Consider the following 22,937-nt stretch of genomic DNA (forward strand, 5'->3'; position numbering starts at 1 on the left):
AAAAAGTTTGGACACACCTGATTGGATGTACTATGTTTTTCATTATCTTAAAGCCATTTGGATCTAAAGGCTTATGCTTAAATGTTTGAAATGTGTTTCTTAGACAAATATAAATAGTGAAGTTGATGCCTATGTGTGAATTTCTTTCCAAAGCCTTTGCCTTTCCATCAAGGCAAAGGACGGCTACATAGTTTTGATTTGTTTAACACTTTTTTGGTCGCTGCATAATTTCATTTGTGTTATTTCGTAGTTTTGATGTTTTAACTATTATTCTAAAATGTGGAAAATAGTAATAATAAAGAAAAATGTGGTATGTCCAAACCTTTGACTGGTAGTGTAAATAAATCTATTATCATTCCAGTTAACAGGCCAAATCGCAGCTATAATTCCAAGCTTGTTTGTCATTTCTGATTGACAGAGAGACTGTCACATGTGCTCAAGTAAAAGCAAGCCAAAAAAAATAGGGCCAAACAAAAAACAGCCACACCAAACATCCCCTCTCCGGCGTGCGGTGAAGAAGGGGCTGGTTGAAGACTACGTGGGTTACCAGGACGAGGGTGAGGAGGGAGGAGAGGGAGAGCTAGAGCTGGAGCAGGTAGCCGTGTCTGTACACTGACGCACTGCCTTCAAACACCTTTCTGTTCACAGTGGGACTGACTGATGCTGACATAGGGCTGGACACACGTGCGTACACACAGACACATACAAAGTCAGATAGGCTAATTATCACATACTGGTTTAACTGTTTCATTAAACTATCACCTCGTTATATTAATGATCACATAAATGCTCCAGACTTGTGCATTTAAATGGTTAGGAAATGCGATAATATGGGAATAACTGATGACTAAAATTTAATACATAAACAGGAGTACTTACACCTCATCTTCATAGTCTTTTGGAGGGGACACTGCAACCACAAGATCAATCCAGTCCTAAAGACAAAAAAAAAAGTCTTGTTTGTTTTGCTTTAATCTCTTTCACACTGGATTTATATAAAGCAGCTTCTTATTGAACCAATATTTAATAGAAAGTCAAGCTTTGTAACGACTACATCAATAAGACTGCCAATCAGACTGTGACAGCAAATACAAATGAAGCACAAACAATCGATCAAGAGTGATGCAGTTGAAGCATAATCAATACAGAGCCCTTAAGCTGCAACTCCTACAGTAAATAGACACATTTTAGGAACAGGTGTAAGGCATTGAGTTTCACTCTAATCTGAATCGCACCCCTCCACTGTTCCAGGCTCTGGCCAGAGAGTTCTGTCCCTCGGTCAGTGAAGCATCGATCAGGATCTTCCCATTCACAGCCATGACCTCATCCCCGGGTACGACACCACCTGGAGACAGACACATCACAGTCAGTCACTTCAACTGCCGTGTGCAACAGACAGAGACGTATTTCACAGCAGCTAGGAACTGATAGACATGCAAATACGATAACCATATCCATTTACTTTCTGTTCACAAAACCATGTAGTGACCACAGACCTTATAGGAATAATGTTTTGAATATTAAATGTGTTCTTAGTAAAAACACTGCCTGAGGTTAGATTCTGCTTGAATGACTACTAGGGCACATGAGACCAAATACAGAGAACTTATTTTTTAGCATAGAGAAATACAGTGTAGGCTACATCAACTAGCAGAGATTTTACATGCAGTCATACACAAGAACGTTTACATTTTTTATTGGCATCCAGATACACACACAGCACACACAGAGCACACACATACACACACACACACACACACACACACACATTTAAAATGCATTTATTTATGTCTTAATAAACACAAGAAATACATAAACAACAAAGATGCAATCAGAAAAACATACAAGACACACACACACACACACACACACACATGCACACTCGCACTTTTTAGCATAATGCCATAAATATTGTGTGTGGTTAGTATTGGCATGAGTATTGCACAGGGGTTAAATTATGCTGCAGTGCTTGCCTCAGAATAGATTTTAATAAGACTTAAAACAGGAAGACAAAGAGATGCACCGTCTGTTGAACATTGTAGTCATAAACAACTTTCCACTGGCAACAGCAACTTTTCATTTGGACTCAAGTCAACTTATCATGAAGTTAAAGATGAAAATATCAAATAATAAATGAACAACTAACCATGCTTGTCTGCAGAGCCTCCCTCGTACACTGCGGATACCACTAACTTTCCTAAGGGTGAGTCTACGCCCCCCTCCAGAGCCAGGTCAAGTTTTCCGGCCTAAAAATGGCGGGAAAAAAAGACATTGGATTTCAGCTTATTAGATCATATACTGTAACATATTTCTTCTAGAGGAAAGTGAGCTGAGTGAGATTCCTTTCTTGTGAATAAACTGAGAGTTAGGTGAAGCGAATGCAGAAGATGCAGTCGTTACCTTTTTGATTTTCAGTAGTCTCACTTCTCGGCCGGCTATCTGCTCTGATGAGAACTATTGAGAAAGGGGACAAAGGGGGGAGGAAAGAAGAGGACAATAGCACAAAATCGCACTGCAGTTGCATTGTAAGCACTGACTGAATCCACTGAGGTGCCAACATAAGGAATTGCTTGCTATTCTCTGAAAAGTTGCAGGGTCATTTTCAACAATAGAACAATGGACTGGAAATATGCCATCTATGCCTCTGGTGGTTTACATTTGGAAACAATGTGAAAGATCTCTAATACAAACAAATTGGCAATGGACTGTATCCCATGGTGGCCATTTTGAACTTATACTCAAACCCAGGCTGAAACCCAGAAGAGCAAGTAGGCTACAGCCCAGCTGTCCTTCTGTTGTGTACTAAGATGCCCACACACATCATACAAACGTCTGGAATCGGACAAGAATGGATCTCAAGAATCCGGAGGGATAGGTTCACATTTTAAGGTCATATTTGCTAGCTACCAGAATCTAGCCTAGGTAGCTAGCTAGTAGCTAACATCCCTCTGTAACTCAAGCAGTTGTTGTAGTTATTGCTAGCTAATTTGATAACTGTTTATCTGAAGTCGTCACTTATGTGCTGAAGTAACACTAGTCTTTGTACATGCCATTCTTCTGAGTAGTTTCCCAGTGTGATGTAAGTTCAAAATGGCCTCCATTGGGAATAAGGTCAATGACAACTTAAAGTTTGTTAAAGTTACAAATATTAACAAACTTTTGTGGCTTTGTAACAATTGTGTTGTGGTTAATAGAGCCTCATTCAGGAGAAGTCACACAACGTTTACATCGCTCTCCAATTAGCAAGAGCCAAGACCTTGTGGCTGTGAACCACTTTGATTTTAAAGATTCAGTGCTTTTGCTGCATTGATCTAGTATTGACAAACGCAGGCATACAATACCATTGAGTAGGGATCAAAGTCTTCCACATATTTCTGAAATCCCTGAAAGAGAATCAACACACAGCTCATTAAATAGGTCAGTACCTCAGTGGGGGATTAGCAAACAGGACACAAAGACATTTAATGAAGATAGCTGTCGCTCTGAAAACAGTGATGTCACAGAAAATCTCTGGTGAGGCTAAAACAGCTGACGTATATAAACACGTTAGCATGTAATCAGTCATTGGGTGAGGTGAAAGTTGGATGGCTAGATTTCCTTTGACAACCAGTTGTATGGTAAAGTTGTAATACCTCTCTGTATAAACATGGAAACCATGGGCAGAATCACAATAAACTGGAATAGCACGCTCACATCTTAATTGAATTAAATTTTCATGACAAGATTAATTCACAGGAACACACAAACAAATTTTCAAACGAGGACAAGAGCTATTTAATCTCACAGGAAGCAGAGGGAAAAAGAACAAGGCTCTCAGAAAGGAGAGCACATCTATCCACATGACTCACAGACCCATTTTTCTCTCTGTGTGTCCCTGCAGAAAACACACATTAATCTGCCTAACAGCTCATTTCAGATTCTTGTGGAGATACCTTCCATATAAAATAAAAACAATCCATTTGTAAATAATCAATTTGTTGTGGCTGGAGACAGCAGCCAGAGCGGGAATAAATTAGCATTTATAGGATCTGACTGATATGGCAACCAAAGCTAATCTCAATGAGACTGGTGCACAATGCAGGTACTTGAGAAGGGCACAATCTGCAAACAACTGGAATACAATTCGTATCCTAATAACCTGAGCAGAATAACACAACACTAAGTTAAGAATGACAACCACATTCCTGAATAACAGTAATGTACACTGTGCCAAAACATGTAGAGACAGACTGCATCCAGTGTTCATCAAGCCTTTACAAGACGATCCTTGACATACAAACAGTGTGTTGCCAGTAAAAACAGCAGTAAAAGCAAAACACTCTGTCATGCATTCCCACACTGTATGTTCACAGCGTTGTCTGCTCCAAATCAATAAAAGCGCAGTCATGCATGAGCTTCTGAACTGTACCTAAAGGCACTGATGCAGCCAACAGAAAGTTGACGGGTTGAAAAATAGGGAGACCCATCGCTGAGACCATCGGGAAATCTGACATACATAGGCGTACGAGCGTGGAGAGAATGGATATATAGAGAGAGGAAGGGGAGGAAAGCACTCAAGAGTAAATTATAGAGAAACGGAGGTGGTGTGAGGTATGGATTACTTGTCTCTTGTTGTTAGATTTAAAAGACGTGTTGTAAGGCACCATCCGCTTCAGCATCTCTGGGGGCTACAACACAGGATCAGAGAGCAACCATTAGTGAACATATAGGCTAACAAAAAAAAAAAAGCACAAACATCACTTCAGCACTATCTCCCATCAACACATTCTCACCCAGGTGCCTGACTGGTTCCTACACTTCTGACATTTCACAGTGACATACAGTACTTCTCCAGGCTTTAATTTCTCGACTGGATTCCGGTCAGTGCTCAGTGTGATGGATGCTGATAGTGGCTGGGTTATGTGACTGTCAACATGTCATATCACTCTGTGCAGCATGGGGATTATTCCTTACAAGACAACAAATGATATGTGAAATGACAGCGGTCTCTACAACAACATGTGTGGTCAGGTGTGTGTTGGAACTGATGAACAATACCTTGCCATAATTTCCCAGATTTATCAAGACTTATGAAGACCTAGACATTCTCAAATGAATTTGCCTACTTCAGACTTTCCAGATCTACATAGGAAGCCTGGTTTGAGAGGCCATATACTGCATAGCATGAGACACAACCCCCCTCATTCAACATTTATCTTCTGAAATGCCAATATTTTTGATTAAACTTATGAGATGCATATTGTATCCTGAATCCTGAAATCCTGAAACCTAACTCATATAAATAGTTTATTAGTGTAAAGCAGGCTTGTGACCAGAAGGCTGAATACCCAGACTGGCTGGGAAAACGCGGGTGGGGCTCCTCTCCCTCAGCGACTGCTGTCAAGGTGCCTTTGAGCAAAGAATTTGACCCCCGTCTGCTCCAGTGGAGCGGCTCAGTGGCCAACAGAGGAAGACTGCGGTCACACCGGCAGCTCCCAGGTGTGAATGTTTGCAACTGTGTTAATGTGAAGCAGAGTGTTGCTCGAAAACTGCAAGAACGCTCCGTCGACTTTCCCTGGATAAATAAAAGTTGAAAAACATATAATCTCCTGTATTTCATTAGCGGTTATATTTGACAGGAAGGAGGAATGGCTCCCCGGCGTGATTTAATAACCACAGATTGCCTGTCTGTGAAACAGCTGGAGAGTCCAGGGCCACACAGAGAGGGATCATCCATCATGGCACTGCAGTTTCTGTCTGTTTCCCTGACTCACTGGGACTCGTTAAAGAGGCAGGGATTAATTCTTCAGCCAGACGATGGCATACCGTGTAAAATGCCTGTGTGCCTACAAATAACCCTACAAAGTTGGAAGTTTTGTGCAGGGAGGAGGTGACGGCAGTGGAGTGTGTTTCTTACCATGCCATCAGAGCGGAGGGCAGGTCTGTGTGGTTCTGGGCGGTGGGTCTGGGACTGGGACTGGGGCAGCATGACAGGCTTAGACATAACAGGGGCCATCTGACGCCTCTGGTTGGGCGGACTAGGAGCTAGTTGCTATTGGGGAAAGACCATGTTCCCATGCAACACCAGAGGATAGGTTTGTATTCAAACAGGAAGTTTACACAAGTCATCAAGTCAGGAAAATTCAAGGCAACCAGAGAGTGGTGAGATGAGAAGCAGAACCAGCAAATAAATACCCCAACGGGTTGAACCTTTTTTAGTAGAATTACACAAATTTATTCAGCTCATAATGTCGACTGTGAAAAAGAGGAAGTAAAGGAGTGTTTGCAATATTAATTGTACAGAGAGAGACTTACCAAGGCACTGCTTGAAGTAGATATACGACTGGCATGGGAAGTATTTCTCATAACCTGAACCACAGTGAAATACAATCAACCATTCAGACCCCTGGCAGTTACAGAACGCTACAGGAATATCACTGCAACACACACACACACACACACACACTCACATTAGCTCAGAAATCACAGCATCGCTGAGATTTCAAAAGCACCCCATGCATAGCCCATAGGACTACTTCAAATATTACTTACCAAACACACACATACACACACACACGCATGCACACACACATATTCAAAAGAGTCAGCTCATCTCGGAGGCTCAACTCTGTTCTTGCTTTCATCAGCATGCAACATTATCAAATAAAACTCCCACATCTCATCCCACTACAAACCACACACCATGCAATACTACACTCAATGTAACAAATCACAGAGCTACTAGAAAACAGCGATAACCACTAACTACATCTCTGAATGCATTTCCCTCTGGTAGAAAAGAATTGGAAATCAATGACCGCACCATTCGGTCACTATTTCTGCGTATTGTTCTGCCTTCATGTATAAAACATTCCATGTCCAATACATAAACCAGAACATGCCTATAAACTCATGTATTAAAAGCCCTACAGCATCGAAAATACATAAACTTCTCCATGCCCTCTCCATGTTTTTATTAAATTGCTGATGCAACTTTTCTTTGTGGACTGACTCCACAAAAAAAAGATCACTGCCATCTATCAATCAAGCCACTCAGATCTGTGATGTGTCAACTGAGGGAAAAGACCAAAAGGAAAGCAGGCATTCAGAAGTCAAGCCAGTCCAACGCATCATTTCTGTCACACAGGAAGCTCCAACCTTGGGGCTGGAGGGGTAGGACATCTCGCTGGTGTTGGAGGAGTAAATCCCGCCCCTCGGGAGATAGCCGCCCGCCTCCCACTCGCTCCTGTGCTCCGGGGGACTGGGAGGGTGCTGCAGGTGGTGATGATGCTGGCGGTACCCACCAGGCAGGGTGCCCATCCTCTCTTCGGGGTGCTGCTGAGGTGGAGGCGGAGGGGGAGGGGGAGGCGGGGGAGGAGGCGGCGGCGGCGGAGGGGGAGGCCGGGGTGCGGGCTGCGGGGAGGAAGGGGGCCAAGACGACTGAGGTGGAGGTGGATAGTGGTAGGAAGAGGGGGGAGGAGGAGGGGGCTGGGGAGGCGGAGGCTGGGGCTGGGGCGGGTGATGCTGCGGGTGATGCTGCGGGTGAGGCTGCGGGTGAGGCCTGCGCCCCCTGGAGTTCAGGGTGGATGAGGACGAGGGGGGCATCCTGGCGGCGGGCGGAGAGGGGGGGCGGCGCTGCGGGGAGGGCCGAGGGGGGGGAGGGGAGTAGTCGGGGATAGTGGGGTGCAGCTTGGGCGAGGGTGGAGGGAGAGGCAGCGGGGGTGGGGGATGGCTGGTGCTGGGCTGGGTGGGGGCCAGTCTCTTCAGAGGGCCCCGCAGGCTCTGGTCCACCTGGTCCAGGTTGATGTCGTCCAGGTCAGTGGTGGCCAGGTGGAGGCCGCCGGGGAAACGCTTCACCTTGGGCTCAGAGGCAGGAGAGCGCGGCGGGGAAAGCTTAAAGCCACAGTGAAATGAAAAATGATTTTTCCACCTTGTTAGCTACTTCTCCTATTAGCCCATTTAACAGGAAATACCAAAAAATGGACAACACATTTACTTCCTTATACTTTTATATCAAAATCCCATTGCTTTTACTTAATCCCACTGCTTATCTTTAGCAGTGACCAGTAGGCGTACATAAAAATTCCAACTAATAATCATATAAAACGTGCAACTTAACAACTTCCAAAGTAAAATGAGTGGCAACATGGCACAGCGGTGCATTTTTGGGCGTTCACCCCTGTTTCTTTTTACTTTTCCTAAGACAGAATGGTTGGAATCCCGATAGCAGGGACTGCAGGGATTCATTTTGAAGAATCACAAATTTTTGACAGCTAAAGATTTCACGCAAAGCATTTTTGAACTTTTGAACACTATTTAACAGTCCCTTGCCGCATAATGTCCCACAACAACATCTTGTTCCCACCAGAAACATGTTGAATTACGGAAGCAAGACACTGTTAAAATGTCGATTCCTTGTGACTTTAAGGACACCATTTGCCTCTCAGGACTCAGCACCTTTTTAATGTAGGCCTGCAGTTATTCTACAGAAAGCTTGTTGTAATTATATGCTATTACAGCACTATTCATCTATATAAGACTCACTACTTGTTAAAAAATTGCAAAAATAGAAAACTTATAGGTGGCCTACAGTATAACATATAACATTATATGGAAAGATAGCACGTCACTGAAGAGATGTCAACGCAGAGAGAGGTTTTGACAGAGGAGGTTTGTCTTTGTACCTCCGGGGATTCAGTCTCCACACAGGAGATCTGCTCCAGCCGAGTCTGACAAAGACGCTCCACCCAGTGCTGCACTTTCTCCGACTCCTCTAGGTCCTCTCTCTCCGTCTCTGAAACCTGGCACAGATGCAGAGCCACGCGGGGTCAGAGGTCACGACGGCTGAGACGCACAAGGAATCAGTCACTCATGCTCAAGTGCTCAGAACTATTAGTACATCGCTCACAGCCATACAACAAGGTTGCAAGTAGTAGTCAAAGCCACAACTGGAAAACCTGCCAGCCAAGTTAACCTCACTTAGGTTGCCATGGCAATACATCATAAAAATCAATTGGTTTAACTTGCCTTGACACCTGATTCAATATTGAACAGAAAATCCATTCCCCACTTTAGTATCTAATCTCGTTAAACCCTTCTGTCGTACCTCCTGGACCAGCCTACTGATTTTCAGTTGCTTCTCTCGTTCGTACATCTCTTCTTTCTCCTTGGCCAGTTTCAGCTCAAACTCCATCTCCTTCTTGTTTTTCCTCTGCTCCTGGAGTGTGTCTGTGTTGGAGACTTTCTTCTTTTTCTTCTTCTTCTCTCCTTTCTGAGGTGTCATCAGTCCATGCATCACCAAATCATTATAAAAAGCAGGGGACAGACAACTGCAGCACTCCAAACCACTCAACATGACATGCAAGGATACCTAATGACACCATATATGAGTATGCAGAGGGACATCTGCATCACCAATAAGACTGATAAGGCAGCAAACAACTTGAATTTTTCATCAATAACTCCATAAAGGAAAGCTCTATTCTGAAATATGTAATAACCACATTGCCATGATGACATGGAACCAATTAAGACACATAGAAATGTTAAAACTTTTCTTTGCAGCTACACTCACAGCACACTGAACTCGGGCAACTGAAAATACCTTGCGGAGTGTTGGCAGCTTCCCCTCATATCGATAAAACCAGCCAAACGCTAAGGAGGAAGATGTACACAGATCAAGGTCACAACCATGTTAAATTAAACCCAATCACTGTATCCAGTTTTGGAAAGTGGAACACGATGCTAAAGAGCCACAACACACTCAACAGCACACAAAGAGGAAATACAAAGAAACGGTTTGAGCCTGTTCTATTCAAGCCATCTTGTCAGTCTCTGGAAACAGCAGATGCAGCAGAATTTAAAGCTAAAATATGCCACTTTCTTTTTTAAGTTATGCAAAAAAGCATCTTCCAACAGCTGGATCCCGGTTGTCAGTGTCAGTTTCTTCATTTTCAGCGGTGTCTAGCAACATTTAAGGCTAAATGGTGGAACTGAAGCAGAAAAAGCTTCCTCCAATGGTTAAATTTTTGGTTGTCAAAGGAAATCTAGACGGTTGTGTGTATGCGCTGGTTTGCATGAACAGCTTCCTACAACATCTGTAATGATGAACTGCGAGGCTCCGGACTCACTTCACTGCCCTGCTCTTCCTCCTCATCCTCCTCTGGGAAGAAGCTGGCTCCATTGGCTTAGAGGAGAGGGTGTAAAGTGGTGGCAGCACGGCACACAGGAGGGAAGGAAGAAGAGACAGAGGACCATGCAAGAGAAAGGAAGAGGGGAAACAGGGTGAAAACACAGGCAAAGAGGATAGAACTGAGCTACCATGCCATCGATCAGGTTGATCATTTCAGTATCCACTACTATATTAGTTATATTAAATAGACTGTATATGTGCTAGACATATTCCTAATATGCACTGTATAGGGGGGACACAGAATTTCCATTGTTTTTTGCTTACTGTAGCAAATGATGATTTGTATTGGGCGCAGCACAGCGTTCATTGTAATTACTGTGTCATTTGCATAGACTGTAATAATAGGGTCATGTTGATATGTCAGTAGGTCGGGTGATTGTAGTGGGGGTGGGGGTCTTTCTTATCTTTTATTATTGTGTTTTATATCTGTCTTTCTGTCTATCTATTGTAAGCAGGGGGGGTTCACCAAAAGAGATAGAGCACTGTCATTTCTACAAATCAGAACTCTATGGTATCAGAAGTAAGAAAGACCACACAATCGCTATACAGTAGATGGAGGATCCATGCATTTCAGTAAGACAGGTAGATTCTGTCTAGTGTTCTTACGAGAGCTCTTGGACTTGGGGGTCGGGGTGGTTTTTATCTCAGGCGGGGCAGGAGAAGGGCTCTTTGGGCGTCTGGGGCTCTTGGGGCTTTTGGGGCTCTTGGGCCGGTCTCTGGTTCCCCAGTCCTCCTCCCACTCTCTGTTGTGCTTTCTCTCCGCAGCCTCAATCCTACAGAGCAAAGAGAGAGAGAGAGAGAGAGAAAGAATATACTAAGATGCCCAGTTTGTTAATGTTAGAACTTTGCGGGGTTGGTACGTAACATGTTCTTTATACGTGCTGCACACATTTTGGGTGTATTTAGCAGAATAATCAATGAAGACACAAGATACGTTGAAAACATACTTCTCCATCTCCTTCCGATAGCGCTCCTCTTCCTCAGCAGCTTTCTGAGAAATCTCCATCTTTCTCCTGTTAAAAACATGAGCAAACACACAGGCCTCAACATAAAACCCACAAGTCTGTTCATACGACACAGTGTATAAATATGTATGACTTAAGTCCAATTTATGCCTGAGATATGGATGGAGACGTACTGTCAACCCTGGAACACATGACATGCAGCCCCATTATTCTGACATGAAAGCACCAAGAAAACTAAGTGTGCATTCTGAATTTCCAAAAAACACATTGCGGAGAAAAATGTGCAAATGATTGGCAAAACTGAATATAAATTAATCTAAATAGTGACTCTAACTAGCAAGCAACATATGCTGAGATCCTTCGTGTTTATCGTCAGATGAAAAATAGCTGCTGCTCCTGTTCACTTTCTCTGCGCATGCAAAGAGATCTATTCATGAGGCATTAGCTCGGACTATTGTCAAATGTCAAATGTCAAATGTTAGCATCAGTAATGTTATCTAACACATTCCATTACTCCTTTAACTTCAGCCACAGATCTTTACTCGTTCTGTACAGCATTGCACCTCAACATCTGGCTCTCCATTCTGTCCTGTTCTGGTCCAGCTCCCAGGTTGAATAGGTATTGATCCCTATGTGGTACAGAGGCGAGCTTGACCTGGCAAGATGGCTGAACAGGAGGCGATGAGAGGCTCTAATTCAGGTGAAAACAGCGGCTTGCCCAGCACTCTGTTTTATTGTTGTGTTGGGCATGCAATCCTGATGAGGTGTTTGAAGTTGAGGTGACAGTTCAGAGAGCCTGTCCATGGGTTACAGGGGCTTCTTTTTATTCTCTTGTCTTTCCAGTTAGTAATCTGAGGGTGAGGATGCAGTAGGTGGTGGGGCAGCCAGAGGCGAAGCCACTTTGCTCCCAGCATTTTTTGTATGTGTGCAAGAAGTATGTGAGTGAAAACCTCATATATATCCACTGCACTCGCTCATTAGTTGTAAATAGAAATGCTATTATTATCACCGTTGGCATCTGGAAGGGGGACATGTCTTCAAATAAATGCCATTTCAAAAATTGGACTAAACTACAGTATGTGCAATCCAGACATTTCCCTACAGGCAACTCACTGTGCTACAAGACAGATCGTATGACTCCATACATCATACAACTATCTTCCAAAGATAGTGGAAGATGCACAACACACAGGGTTCATTTTGAGAAGAGGACAGTTGAGTTTTCTGCTGTTCACTCACATCCTCTCCTTCTCCTGCTGCTCTTTGACGATTTTGTTGGTCTCCAGCGCCACCCGCTTCTGCTGCATCAGCTCCTGCCTGTCCAGCTCCCTGCGGGCCTCCACAGCGAGACGCTCCTCGTCCGTCATGAACAGCTCGCTGCCCTGAGGGAGGACAGGCAGGCAGGCAGAGGGTCAGAGAGACAATAAGAAACCTGTATGTCTGTAGTATACAAGCAAGCTATCCATAGTGTATAATAGAGCCAAACAATTAATCTAAAAAAAAATATTGCAATATGAACTTCTGCAATTTCCAAATTGCAGAGGCTGCAATTAATTACTTAAGAGAGGGGCATCCAAAATGGATTTCTAAACAAGGTGTTTTAGACCTCCGGGTAATCTTTGGTCCATGAATCAAGTACAATATTGGTGAAAACCTTGCATTATAAAAACTTAGTAAATCCTGCACACTGACATTTTTTTTTTTTTTAAATCACTTTTCTTTAAACAATTTTAAAGTTCTAAAACAATTATGACAAGAAAAACGTATGAATCACAGTTTAAATCGCAATTGCAATATTCTGTCAATATTCTGCAATATTCTGTCAGTATTCTGTCAATATTCTGCAATATTCTGTCAATATTCTGCAATATTCTGGCAATATTCTGGCAATATTCTGCAATATTCTGTCAAATAATCGCAATTAGATTTTTTGTCAGCATCGTTCAGCCCTGGTGTATAATGGATAGTTATGGGGATGTTAGCATAATGCCATGGTCAGATATGAAAAAGTGTACAGTGTATACTAGAAATACTATAATGTATACATTCATAATTATTTGTGTTTGCATAGATCTGTATTAATAGAGCTGTCGGACACAGCAAATAATATTTATTACAGGATTCAGATTTTGCTTTTATGTCACCAATCATTTTGTGACTTGCCAATTACTCTTATAAACTCTTCAATTTCAATAACTCATAATGGTAGAATGTATGTGGCAACAGGCAGACACACGCGTATGTGCACACACACACACACACTCACAGAAATGCTTTAGACAGCCACCCCGGGAAATAGTAAATGAGATGAGATTGCTTGTCTGAATTACACAGGCCGAGTCACTGAGGCCCGAGGCAAGCAACCTGGCAAATGACTTGACTCATGATAAATGTCACTTGGTCAGACAGCCAGACAGGCGCCGTCTAGGTAATGTGACGTCTCAAAAAGGTAATGACACATCAGTCTGAGTGTAGAGGAATGTTAAGTGGAGAAGACATACGTTTGTTTTTTCAGGTCCTTAATGGATGATCCCTTAACGGTTTTTACTCTCTGAGTGAAATAAATGTCCCCTTGAGTAGCTTCAAAGTTAAATAAACAGGTTTTATTAGTATCCTATAATGCTTTCTATAAGGATATGCATGACAATAGTGAGAGACATTTTCAAGCCATTTTATCTGTACACTATTTTTTTGGCCATTGCCACTATGCCACTATTATAAAGCGGGACGTCGTTAAGACCTTTGCTATCCACATTACTTTGTTAATTATTACAACATATTTAATATCTTCAGAAACCTGGGAGTCTCTAGTTGACTTTATATTTGAGCACTGTACGTGCGAGAAAAGACTGGCCATGCTAACTTTATTCAGTATTGTTAAAGTTTAAAGGGTTGAGAAATGTTTCACATCCAGTTGTAATCATCTGTATCTCAGCAGTACATGATGTATTTCTGTAGATTTTGCATCTCCAAGTGAATTCAAGAAAACTCCTGCTCAAAGCAAAAGTGTTAAATGAAGTGAGCTGCATAAGAGAGAGTTTTACAGATAACAATATAGATTAAGTTGCTCCGGCTCCATGGAAATATGTAGACGATGCAGAGTTTTACTTACAGCGCCAGTCAGAACAGTAATGGTCAGACTCCTGCTGCTCTTCAGGACTCTCACAGCCTGGGAACGCATTGACAGAAAATTGGTCAGATACATTATATATCAGATAATCATTTCATGAGTAAAGTAAGGGGAAATATGGTCGTAGTCTCTTAGAAAGACAGTGCTCCATAGTAGGCACACTGAAGCCACATAAGGGAAAAGAGGCTTGTGTGAAGTATATTTTGTATGTATTTAATGAGGGTGGGAAATTATCACCAGCTCCAGACAAATACTGCTTAATTTGGGCTTTGTTTTCTCCATCAGTGACTTTGGCGGATAACCAACCATCCTTGGAGGGCTATTTTCTATTGTAAAACCAATTTGGCTGGTAAAATGCTAATTTGGCTCTCGTCCTGCAGCTAAAGATGGTACATGGTGCTGTAAGGCGCTTTGGATAAAAAGACAGGAGAGTTGATAAAAAGGTAAATTTCCTCCATGTAAACAAAATTCACCTCTTTGTGGTCCAGATTGGTGAATTCAACCCCGTTCACCTCCACAATCTGGTCTCCAGCCTACAAAATTGGGATATGACTTAGAAACGGTTTACAGTAAAATGGGTATTTGAGTCTCAAAGGTTCATAGAGTCATTCGGGTCATTTTGAGCGCCTCACCTGTAGTCCAACTTCTGCAGAAAGGGAGCCTGGCTTGACGTTGCTGATGTAGATGCCAGGTTTCTGGGTTGGACCACTGGAGATGCTGATGCCCATTCCCTTGGTTCCCACCAGGCTGAGGAACACCTTCTTCTCCTTGATCTCCTTCCCTCCGATGGACGCCAGGCCCGCCACACTGCTCTTCTTCTCCTGGGGCAGTACAGAGAGAGAGAGAGAGAGAGAGAGAGAGAGAGAGAGAGAGAGAGAGAGGGAGAGAGAGAGAGAGAGAAAAACAAAGAAACAAAGAAACAAAGAAAGAAACAAAGAAAGACAGGCAGACAGAAGAAACGACAGACAGAAATTCAGAATCCAATGATATAAAATTGCTTTTCAACTGCTGAAATAAAAAAAAAAAACTGTCTCTCACCCCTGACTCGGACACAAACTGGTCCACAAACTGCCACTTGAGGGGTTCATCTGATGAGCTGGAGAAAAGAGGAAAGAGAATGAGAACATTGTGAACTCTGTACAGCAAAACCACCTCAGTACACTGCTGCCAACTTGACAGTTACTCAAGACAAACAATATTCCACACAACAGCAAAGAAACTAATTACAGCTATAGTAACAGATACATTATCCTACCTTTTCACTGGGATCATCCCCACATCTGCACAGACAAACAACAAAGACATACATTAAATAAAATCAAATAAATAATGCCATAAATGTTTAAGAATATTCAGTATAATGACCATAAATCATGTTACTGAGCTTGTGGTTGACATACGCCTGATTTTGAGTGACACGGTCTTCTTGGTCTTGATGAGATTGATGACTTCCTCGTGGATACAGGAGGAGATGGAGTATCCGTTGATGCGCACAATCTCATCGCCAACCTGCAAATCAACAGAAGGCAATCTGCAAAAGAGGCTGAGGATTGTGGATGACATTCAATTTCAATGTATTGATCCAGATGGCAGATGCGGTGATTGCTGGCCCACTAACTTACATTCCTGTCTGTTGAATAAACCAACCACTACATGATCTACATTTACAGTTACATTTTGACATTTAAGGTCTTATCCAGAATGACTTACAGTGAGTAAAACAATAGTATAAGCTTAAATGCCTCGATCTCCAAAATCACAAACAGGGTTGGGTAATAACGGAATAATTGTAACGGCGTTACATATTCTAAATACAAAGAAAAAGTATCTGTATTTCATCATGTTACCTAAAAAATAATGTATTCTGATTACAGATACTTGTGTTCTGGGAATTAAAGTGACAGCAATTTATATAGTAGCAGGTTTTCTGCATCTATTAAATGCGGCACAGAAGAAAATTTGTGTTTGTATGCAAACCTGAAATAAATTTCCTGAACTTTGTAATTTTTCACTTCTTTTTTTTAACTTGTAACTTTAATGGAATACATTTTTAACGTTACCTATCTAACCCTGATCAAGAGCAGCCAATAGTAAGGAGTGCGAGGGTGACGGCCATACTGCTGTGACTGTACAATGGTCTAGGAAAATAGATCAATTAAGAGCTAATGAGAGGGATAGAAAGGAGAAAATGAACCCATTTACTAAGAGTAAAGTTTGCCGTTGTAGGTTGACTGTGTTCCTCTGGGTTATGTCCAGATTTCAGACAGGAGATCTCACTCACTTAAGATGTCACTATAAAGCCTACTGTAAGTCTGACACAGCTGTCGCAATATGAAAGGACTCAGAGCTGAGGCCAACAGCAGACAGGGCCATTAGTTCTAAAGGGATCCAAAGGGGATATTAGCTTTCCTTTACTTGATGTCCATCAGGCTGAAACTGGACCATCACTGACAGATGTTCATGTTCAAGTTTAAAACATGGTTCTTTACCCCATCTGGTGGATCCTGGTATTATCACTACCATCTGAGAGACTGTTGAGAGTGAAACTAGATAGCCACAGAAAGTCATTAATGTAATCTGACTGACCCCATAGCCACTGTGGTGAACCTGCATAATAACTGCATTATTACAATGTACTAATGAACTAATGGGTGCCAAGTAACTGATAAGTAATGCATTGCAAATTATGAGACACGTTATTATTAGTATCTTTTTTAGAAATACTACTACAACTACCACTACCACAACTCCTGCTACTACTACTAACAACAATAAAAATAGCAATAATAATTTTATTTATATAGAACTTACCTAAAAGCAGAGTTTACAAAGCGCTTTACAAAAACGCACAGTAAAATAATAACATAAAGGACATAAAAAGGAGGTAAAAACCATCACAAATCATTTCTCTACACATACACACCTGAAGGCCGACGTTCCCGGCCTGGCCGTCTTTAACGATCTGTGATATGAAGAGACCGCAGCCAAACTCCAGCCCGCCTCGGACGCTCAGACCCAGTCCATCAGGGTGCGTTCGATCCAAACGCACCTCTTTCAGCTTCCTGCAGAGTCAGGAGAGAGGGGGAGAAATATAAAATGGAGTGACAGCAGGTGTGTGAGGCAGGTAGGAGTTAGAAAAGGAAAAGGAGGAAGGTTTGTCAAGAAAACATAGGGAGAATACAGAAGAGCATGAGAGATGCTACTATCAAAACTCATCAAAGGAACTTTTGAATTGAGGTACATTAAAGTTACTACATGTTATGGTACAATTAAATTCTCTGTACGCACCAGAGCCGGGACATCAGTCTGCCGCTGTACTCACCGTGACCTCTTGGGGGTCAGCAGGTCGTACTCCACCTGGTGTTTGAGGGGGATCAGGGGTCGGATGGCGTCAAACAGGGGCAAGCGCTTCGGGTCATTGATTACCAGCTTCAGGTCCCCAACCAGCACCGGCAAATCCATGGACCTGAGAGGGAGAGGGGGGGTAATAATCGTAAACTTCTCAGAAAAGGAACGCTAATCCAGATTCAGCTCTACCTTCCAGGTGAATACAAACGTAATCATGAAATGGTCAAGACCCATGATGTTCAGACCCAAACAAGAAAAAGGACAGTCACAAGTAAGGTTAGATCAATATCTTGGTTTACCAAAATATCAGGCTGAGATATCGCCCAATCAATGTCCTCCACCTTTGCTATGATGGAGGTTCCTCCTTCACCACAGCTACATAAAAACAGTCGGTAAAATCTCTTCTTTGGACATTTTATTCACTCATTCGATTGTTCAATAATGTTTTTGTAAATTAGGCACATTTTTCATTTAAAGGCTTGATCTATCCCAAAGTTTCCCCTGCCATTGAATAGGTGCATTGGAGAGTTTTACTGTCCCGTGGTCTAAATGTTGTGTTTCAGATGGTTTTTCACTCTTACAAGAATAAAACTCTGGGGAAAACACTGAATACTTGTATTTTTTTGGCATTAACATGGTCAAATTGAAAAATATATCAGCTGCTGAGCTACAGCCTTCAAAGATCATTAAAGTCGTCACCCTGATCTTCCATTCCTATTCTAAATAAAAGTATGACAAGTACATGACTATAATATCACAATGCTGATGGGAAAGAGAATCCAGCGCTCTTTCATTTATAATTCCAAGAAGGCAAAAGGCAACCAGCACAGCAATTAAAACAGCAATGTACAGCTACTGTATAAAATCTGTCCAGCTGGCCTCTTCCTTAAATTATTAACCGGTGCCATTTCAGTCCTGCTTGGAGGATGAACATCAAAAGGGCTTTTGTGAATAACTGGCCAGGCTTGGCGGAGCACAGTGGAAACTGATCAGCGGCTTAACCAGTCGGCCCCGCAGAGCTCCGGCTCCACACAAAGATTAATGGAAACCTAGACCTGCGGCCCCCACTCATCCCCTCTCAGCCTCCAGGACCAGGATGTTATCAGAAACCTCAACGCAGCGCACGGTTTATACTGCAGGTCTGTGTGCATCAGAACAGAGGACTTAGAGGTTTGGGAAATTCACTGTAAAAATGTTCACAGTCAGCGAAGAATCAATAAGAGTTGAAAAGGTATTCTGGCACAACTTCACCCACTAACAAGGTGCGAGGGATGGACAGGGACTGGGAAAGAGGAAACTCCAGCAACACTTGCAACAATGAGAACAAATTTATTAGTGAAGCCAACGCGTTTCAGCACGTGGTCTTAGTCATTCTATTGGTTGATTTTAGTGTGTTTTTTGTATTTATATACACTGAAAATACAAAATATTACGGTCACGCTTTTCATGAAGTACACTCATGAGGTGAATTCAGGTAAAAGCCATTATCCCTTATTGATTTCCCTTATTAAATCTATAATCACAATGACAAAAAATTAGATGTACTGTTAGTAAAGAGAAGCAGACAAGTTACAGAAGAATTTTTAAGCCTTGAGCCAACTGAGATGTGGATTGTGCAAAAGGGGCTGCAGCTCAATATCAGCAAGGAAGATGTCCCTAATATTTTGTACATTCAGTCTATGCTTTTAGATGAATTGTTTCACAAAAGTGCCGAAACGCATTCGTTTAATTAATGAATGAATCTTTGTTCTCAAGTGTTGCTAGAATTTCCTCTTTCCAACAAAAGCTGCCATGCAATCAAAATGGCAATTATTTCTCTACACAATCTCTTCAATAAGCATCAACATTTTATTCACACAGCGGGCGTGAATACAAAAATGTGTGATAGACAGAATAGCAGAAAAATGATAATAAAACTCACTCCCCATGCTCACACACACACACACACACACACACACTATAACCAGAGTGAAGCGAAGCCCTGCTGCTAGACGGTACTCACTGGTGATACATGCGGAGGACATCGTAGAGGTAATCCTTCTCTGCTTCATTGTCGATCAGCAGCTCCACCTGCAAGAAAAGACAAACATCTGGTCCCATCCTGGTCCTCACTGCAGACACACACACACACACACACACACACACACAGAGACAGACAGGCACAGGTACGACACCTGCAGCGGTCCCGGATCAGGTGAAACGTCTGTCTGACACACGCTGTACCTCTCTCCTGCGGTCCTGTCAGCGCCACGGGGGGGTGAGCCATCCGGAGTGTGTGAGAGTGTGTGTGTGTGTCTGTGTGTGTGTGTGTGTGTGTGCAGTCATACAAACCTGATTTCGGCTGAACTGCTGCAGAAAGGTTTTGAGGAAGCGCTTCGGCCAATCACAGATGTAACACATTTCTCTCTTGTGGATGAAACCTGTACTAGACTACGCTGTGAGTGCGTCTTCTTTTATCAGAGTGAACAGTTAAATTCCCCAGACTGGGATAAAAACAGGGCTGTTCGCCTCTCTCCAGTGAGCCTAAACTCTCTGTTCTTCCCTTCCCTTCCCTTCCCTTCCCTTCCCTTCCCTTCCCTTCCCATCAGACTGCAGGGAGGGAATGGCAGCACAGCGGAGGAGAGGCTGCAGCAGAGAGGTCAGCAGTGTCATCTTACATCTCCGAGGGAAGCAGAGGTGAACATTCACACCCAACATCCTCACACACACACACACACACACACACACACACACACACATACTTCTTCTTCAAAAGTGATAAATAAGTCTTATAAATGTACACACTTCTAGTAGGGCTGGGCAATAGTTGAAATCAATATCACAATACGGATTTTTTTTTATATCGATATATATCACGATATGGTTTATAACATGTTAAATAATTAAATTGATATTTATTGCATTAAACCGCATGGTAATTTTAAGTGTGATGTCAAACGAAACACTGAAATTCTCAAATAGTATTCCTTAAAAGGTTTCATACCTCATTTTGTCAGTTTTAACATAAAATTAGCTTGTTGTCGTCAATTTACACAACAGAATTGTGTATCACGATATCAAAATATCCTCCACTGAAAGACGATAAATGATAATATTTGAATTATTGCCCAGCCCTAACTTCTAGTCATCAAATGTGTACATGATGGGACTGAGGCATAGCGATGTCCTTGCAGAAATCGACCTTTGGACTTTATTGTTATCCTGACTTTACATTTTCAAGGAGATGGGCTTCTGTGCTTCCGTTAAACGGTCAAATAATCCTTTAAATTGCTCAAATAAAGTCAATCAATCTGTAATAAATGCAGGACTACACTACATGGACCCTGGTGCGAGGGTGCTGCATGGGTGTGTGTATGACACTGTGTTTATGGCGTCATAAATTCTCTGGCTCAGACCAGTGACACAAGAGTCAAGCACTCACATATAACTGCAAGCAGACTTTGGCACCATAAACTGATAAAGCACGTAGTCCTTTAGGAGGGAGTTCACTGGTCAGTCAGATGCTGTTTCATAAAATGCATTATCTGGTATAGAGGCACAGATTGTTTTTCGAGAGCCAGTGAATACATACTAAGATCCTATGTGGCTTTGTTCTGCTCCAACATACCATGACCATCAATACTAGAATATATGCCATGTCCAGTCCAGGACTCTCCAGAGAAAACACACCATCCTTTAATTAATACACTGTTACATTTACACTCACACACACACTGTCAACCAAACAAACTGGGATACACTATGACATTGCCCCCAGTAGAAACAAAGCCTTCTTGTGCCTGTCGTCCCCTCAGCCTCTAATTGCTGCTGTAAACTGTCCCATCCATTCCGCTCAGCTGCTCATGTCTGACACGGTCTAAATTATCTGATGTTTCGTTGCCCTTTGTTAAGTGCCTGCAATATGGGACCCCGCCTGCACAGTGCACAGATGGCTGTGTAATATCCCTGCATGCTCTGGGGCTGAAAACGCCCTGAACATATCATGTTGCCTTCATTATCTTTCACTCATAGTTCCCCCTACAAGACTTTACCTCACTCTGCCAGGTGAAAACACCAACAACAAAACAGCATCTGAACTTAACATTTACACTGAACCCATGGAACCACCTACCATGTATCTACCTGACAACCGTTTTATTATGGCCATTGATCATATGGTGGCCTCAGCAGCACAATGTTTACCTGGGACAGATCACACACCAACCATGAGGCGAATACAGGTAGCCCATATGACGTCATTCAGGGTAAGACGGTTTGTAATAAACTACAGCTTCTTACTTTAAAGCTGTACAGGAAAATGCAACAATACAATACATAACAACCCGGTGTTTATGCTGCTTTCAAAACCCACACATTAGGTCTATCTATATGAGCTGCTAAGTTACCGTCTAACAGTGAAGTAGTGGGAACTGTATTAGACCCAAAGCCATGTCAAATTCTATAGGCTATTTTTGACCTATAGTAAAATTATGTTTTAATTGGAAATGTGTCGTGATGTTTGCAAAGCACCTTTCTAAAAAATATTATTGAATGACTTCAGTTCTTTTCCGTGAGGCTATGGTAGCCTATATAATAGGCCTGTACAGCCAAGGTAGGCTACTGCCTGCGCAACATCCCAAGAAGGGACACCTTCTTCTAGGCTACCCAATAACTTTTTCGTGACAGGTAAGAAAACAACAACAATTCACTCGACCGTCGAAAAGAAAAGGGTTTATATCTTACCTTGTGCCTAAATTCTCGAGCAACTTTACGCTCCATGGCTGATAGATAGACAGTGTGAAGTCACCGACCGACGTGAGATCCCTGTCGGTAAAGTTTAACAGGACCAGTCGTTGGTACCAGTGTCAAGCTAGCCAGAATGAAATATAGAGCTTCCGGTCACCGTTTTCAAAATAAACCCCTATTGATTAAACTATGTTGCAAGCGGGGTTTTTTTTTGAGAAATGCAAAGTAGGCTACCAACATGAAAATATAGAATATATTGAAGAGTGAATCTGTAGTAAATTAACATCAAATTGGCGATTTTTGTTGTTGTTCTGTAGCCTACTTTTCTTTCCCAAATATGACAAACGCTTCTATTTTGAAGGCAAAACAGCAAACCTCTGGCCGTATTCTGGCAATTTCTGGCAGGCTTGACGAAGCTGTCAACGGTCCGCGGTGGTGAACCGACTGTATGAAATTGACATCTTGAAGCTAGTCTTGGATCAGTTAAACCACATCACACTATTAAACACAATGGTTTAAAAAAGTAGCTTACACGAGACAATTTTCCAGGTATCTTTATGCCCATATATTAGTAGGTTTAAAATGAATGCACTACTAT

General features: G+C 42.3%; 1 protein-coding gene across 1 annotated transcript; it reads right to left on the reverse strand.

Annotated features, from left to right (window-relative positions):
* Positions 1-580: 580 nt before the first annotated feature.
* ush1c (Usher syndrome 1C) lies at positions 581-22,418 on the reverse strand. Its single transcript, XM_071900358.2, has 26 exons — positions 22,337-22,418; positions 19,617-19,684; positions 17,589-17,732; positions 17,190-17,328; positions 15,667-15,775; positions 15,522-15,546; positions 15,305-15,362; positions 14,899-15,087; positions 14,740-14,799; positions 14,249-14,305; positions 12,376-12,518; positions 11,119-11,184; positions 10,778-10,944; positions 9,584-9,633; positions 9,086-9,250; positions 8,664-8,780; positions 7,138-7,872; positions 6,295-6,348; positions 5,897-6,031; positions 4,602-4,667; positions 3,342-3,383; positions 2,401-2,454; positions 2,147-2,246; positions 1,236-1,345; positions 880-935; positions 581-674 (listed from the first exon to the last, which is right to left on the reverse strand). Exons 1-26 carry the CDS (start codon positions 22,370-22,372, stop codon positions 581-583), a joined length of 3,039 nt encoding a protein of 1,012 aa, XP_071756459.2. The 5' UTR covers positions 22,373-22,418.
* Positions 22,419-22,937: the final 519 nt, after the last annotated feature.

Source organism: Centroberyx gerrardi, chromosome 4, assembly GCF_048128805.1.
Source record: "Centroberyx gerrardi isolate f3 chromosome 4, fCenGer3.hap1.cur.20231027, whole genome shotgun sequence".
Lineage (NCBI taxonomy): Eukaryota > Metazoa > Chordata > Actinopteri > Beryciformes > Berycidae > Centroberyx > Centroberyx gerrardi.

Excerpts from the sequence above, each read along its gene's own strand:
- ush1c (XM_071900358.2), bottom strand. The coding sequence starts at position 22,372 with ATGGAGCGTAAAGTTGCTCGAGAATTTAGGCACAAG. Across the intron at positions 14,800-14,898 it reads CTGCAGAAGTTGGACTACAG|GCTGGAGACCAGATTGTGGA; the intron begins GTGAGGCGCTCA and ends CCAATTTTGTAG. Across the intron at positions 1,346-2,146 it reads AGGCTCTGCAGACAAGCATG|GTGGTGTCGTACCCGGGGAT; the intron begins GTTAGTTGTTCA and ends GTCTGTCTCCAG.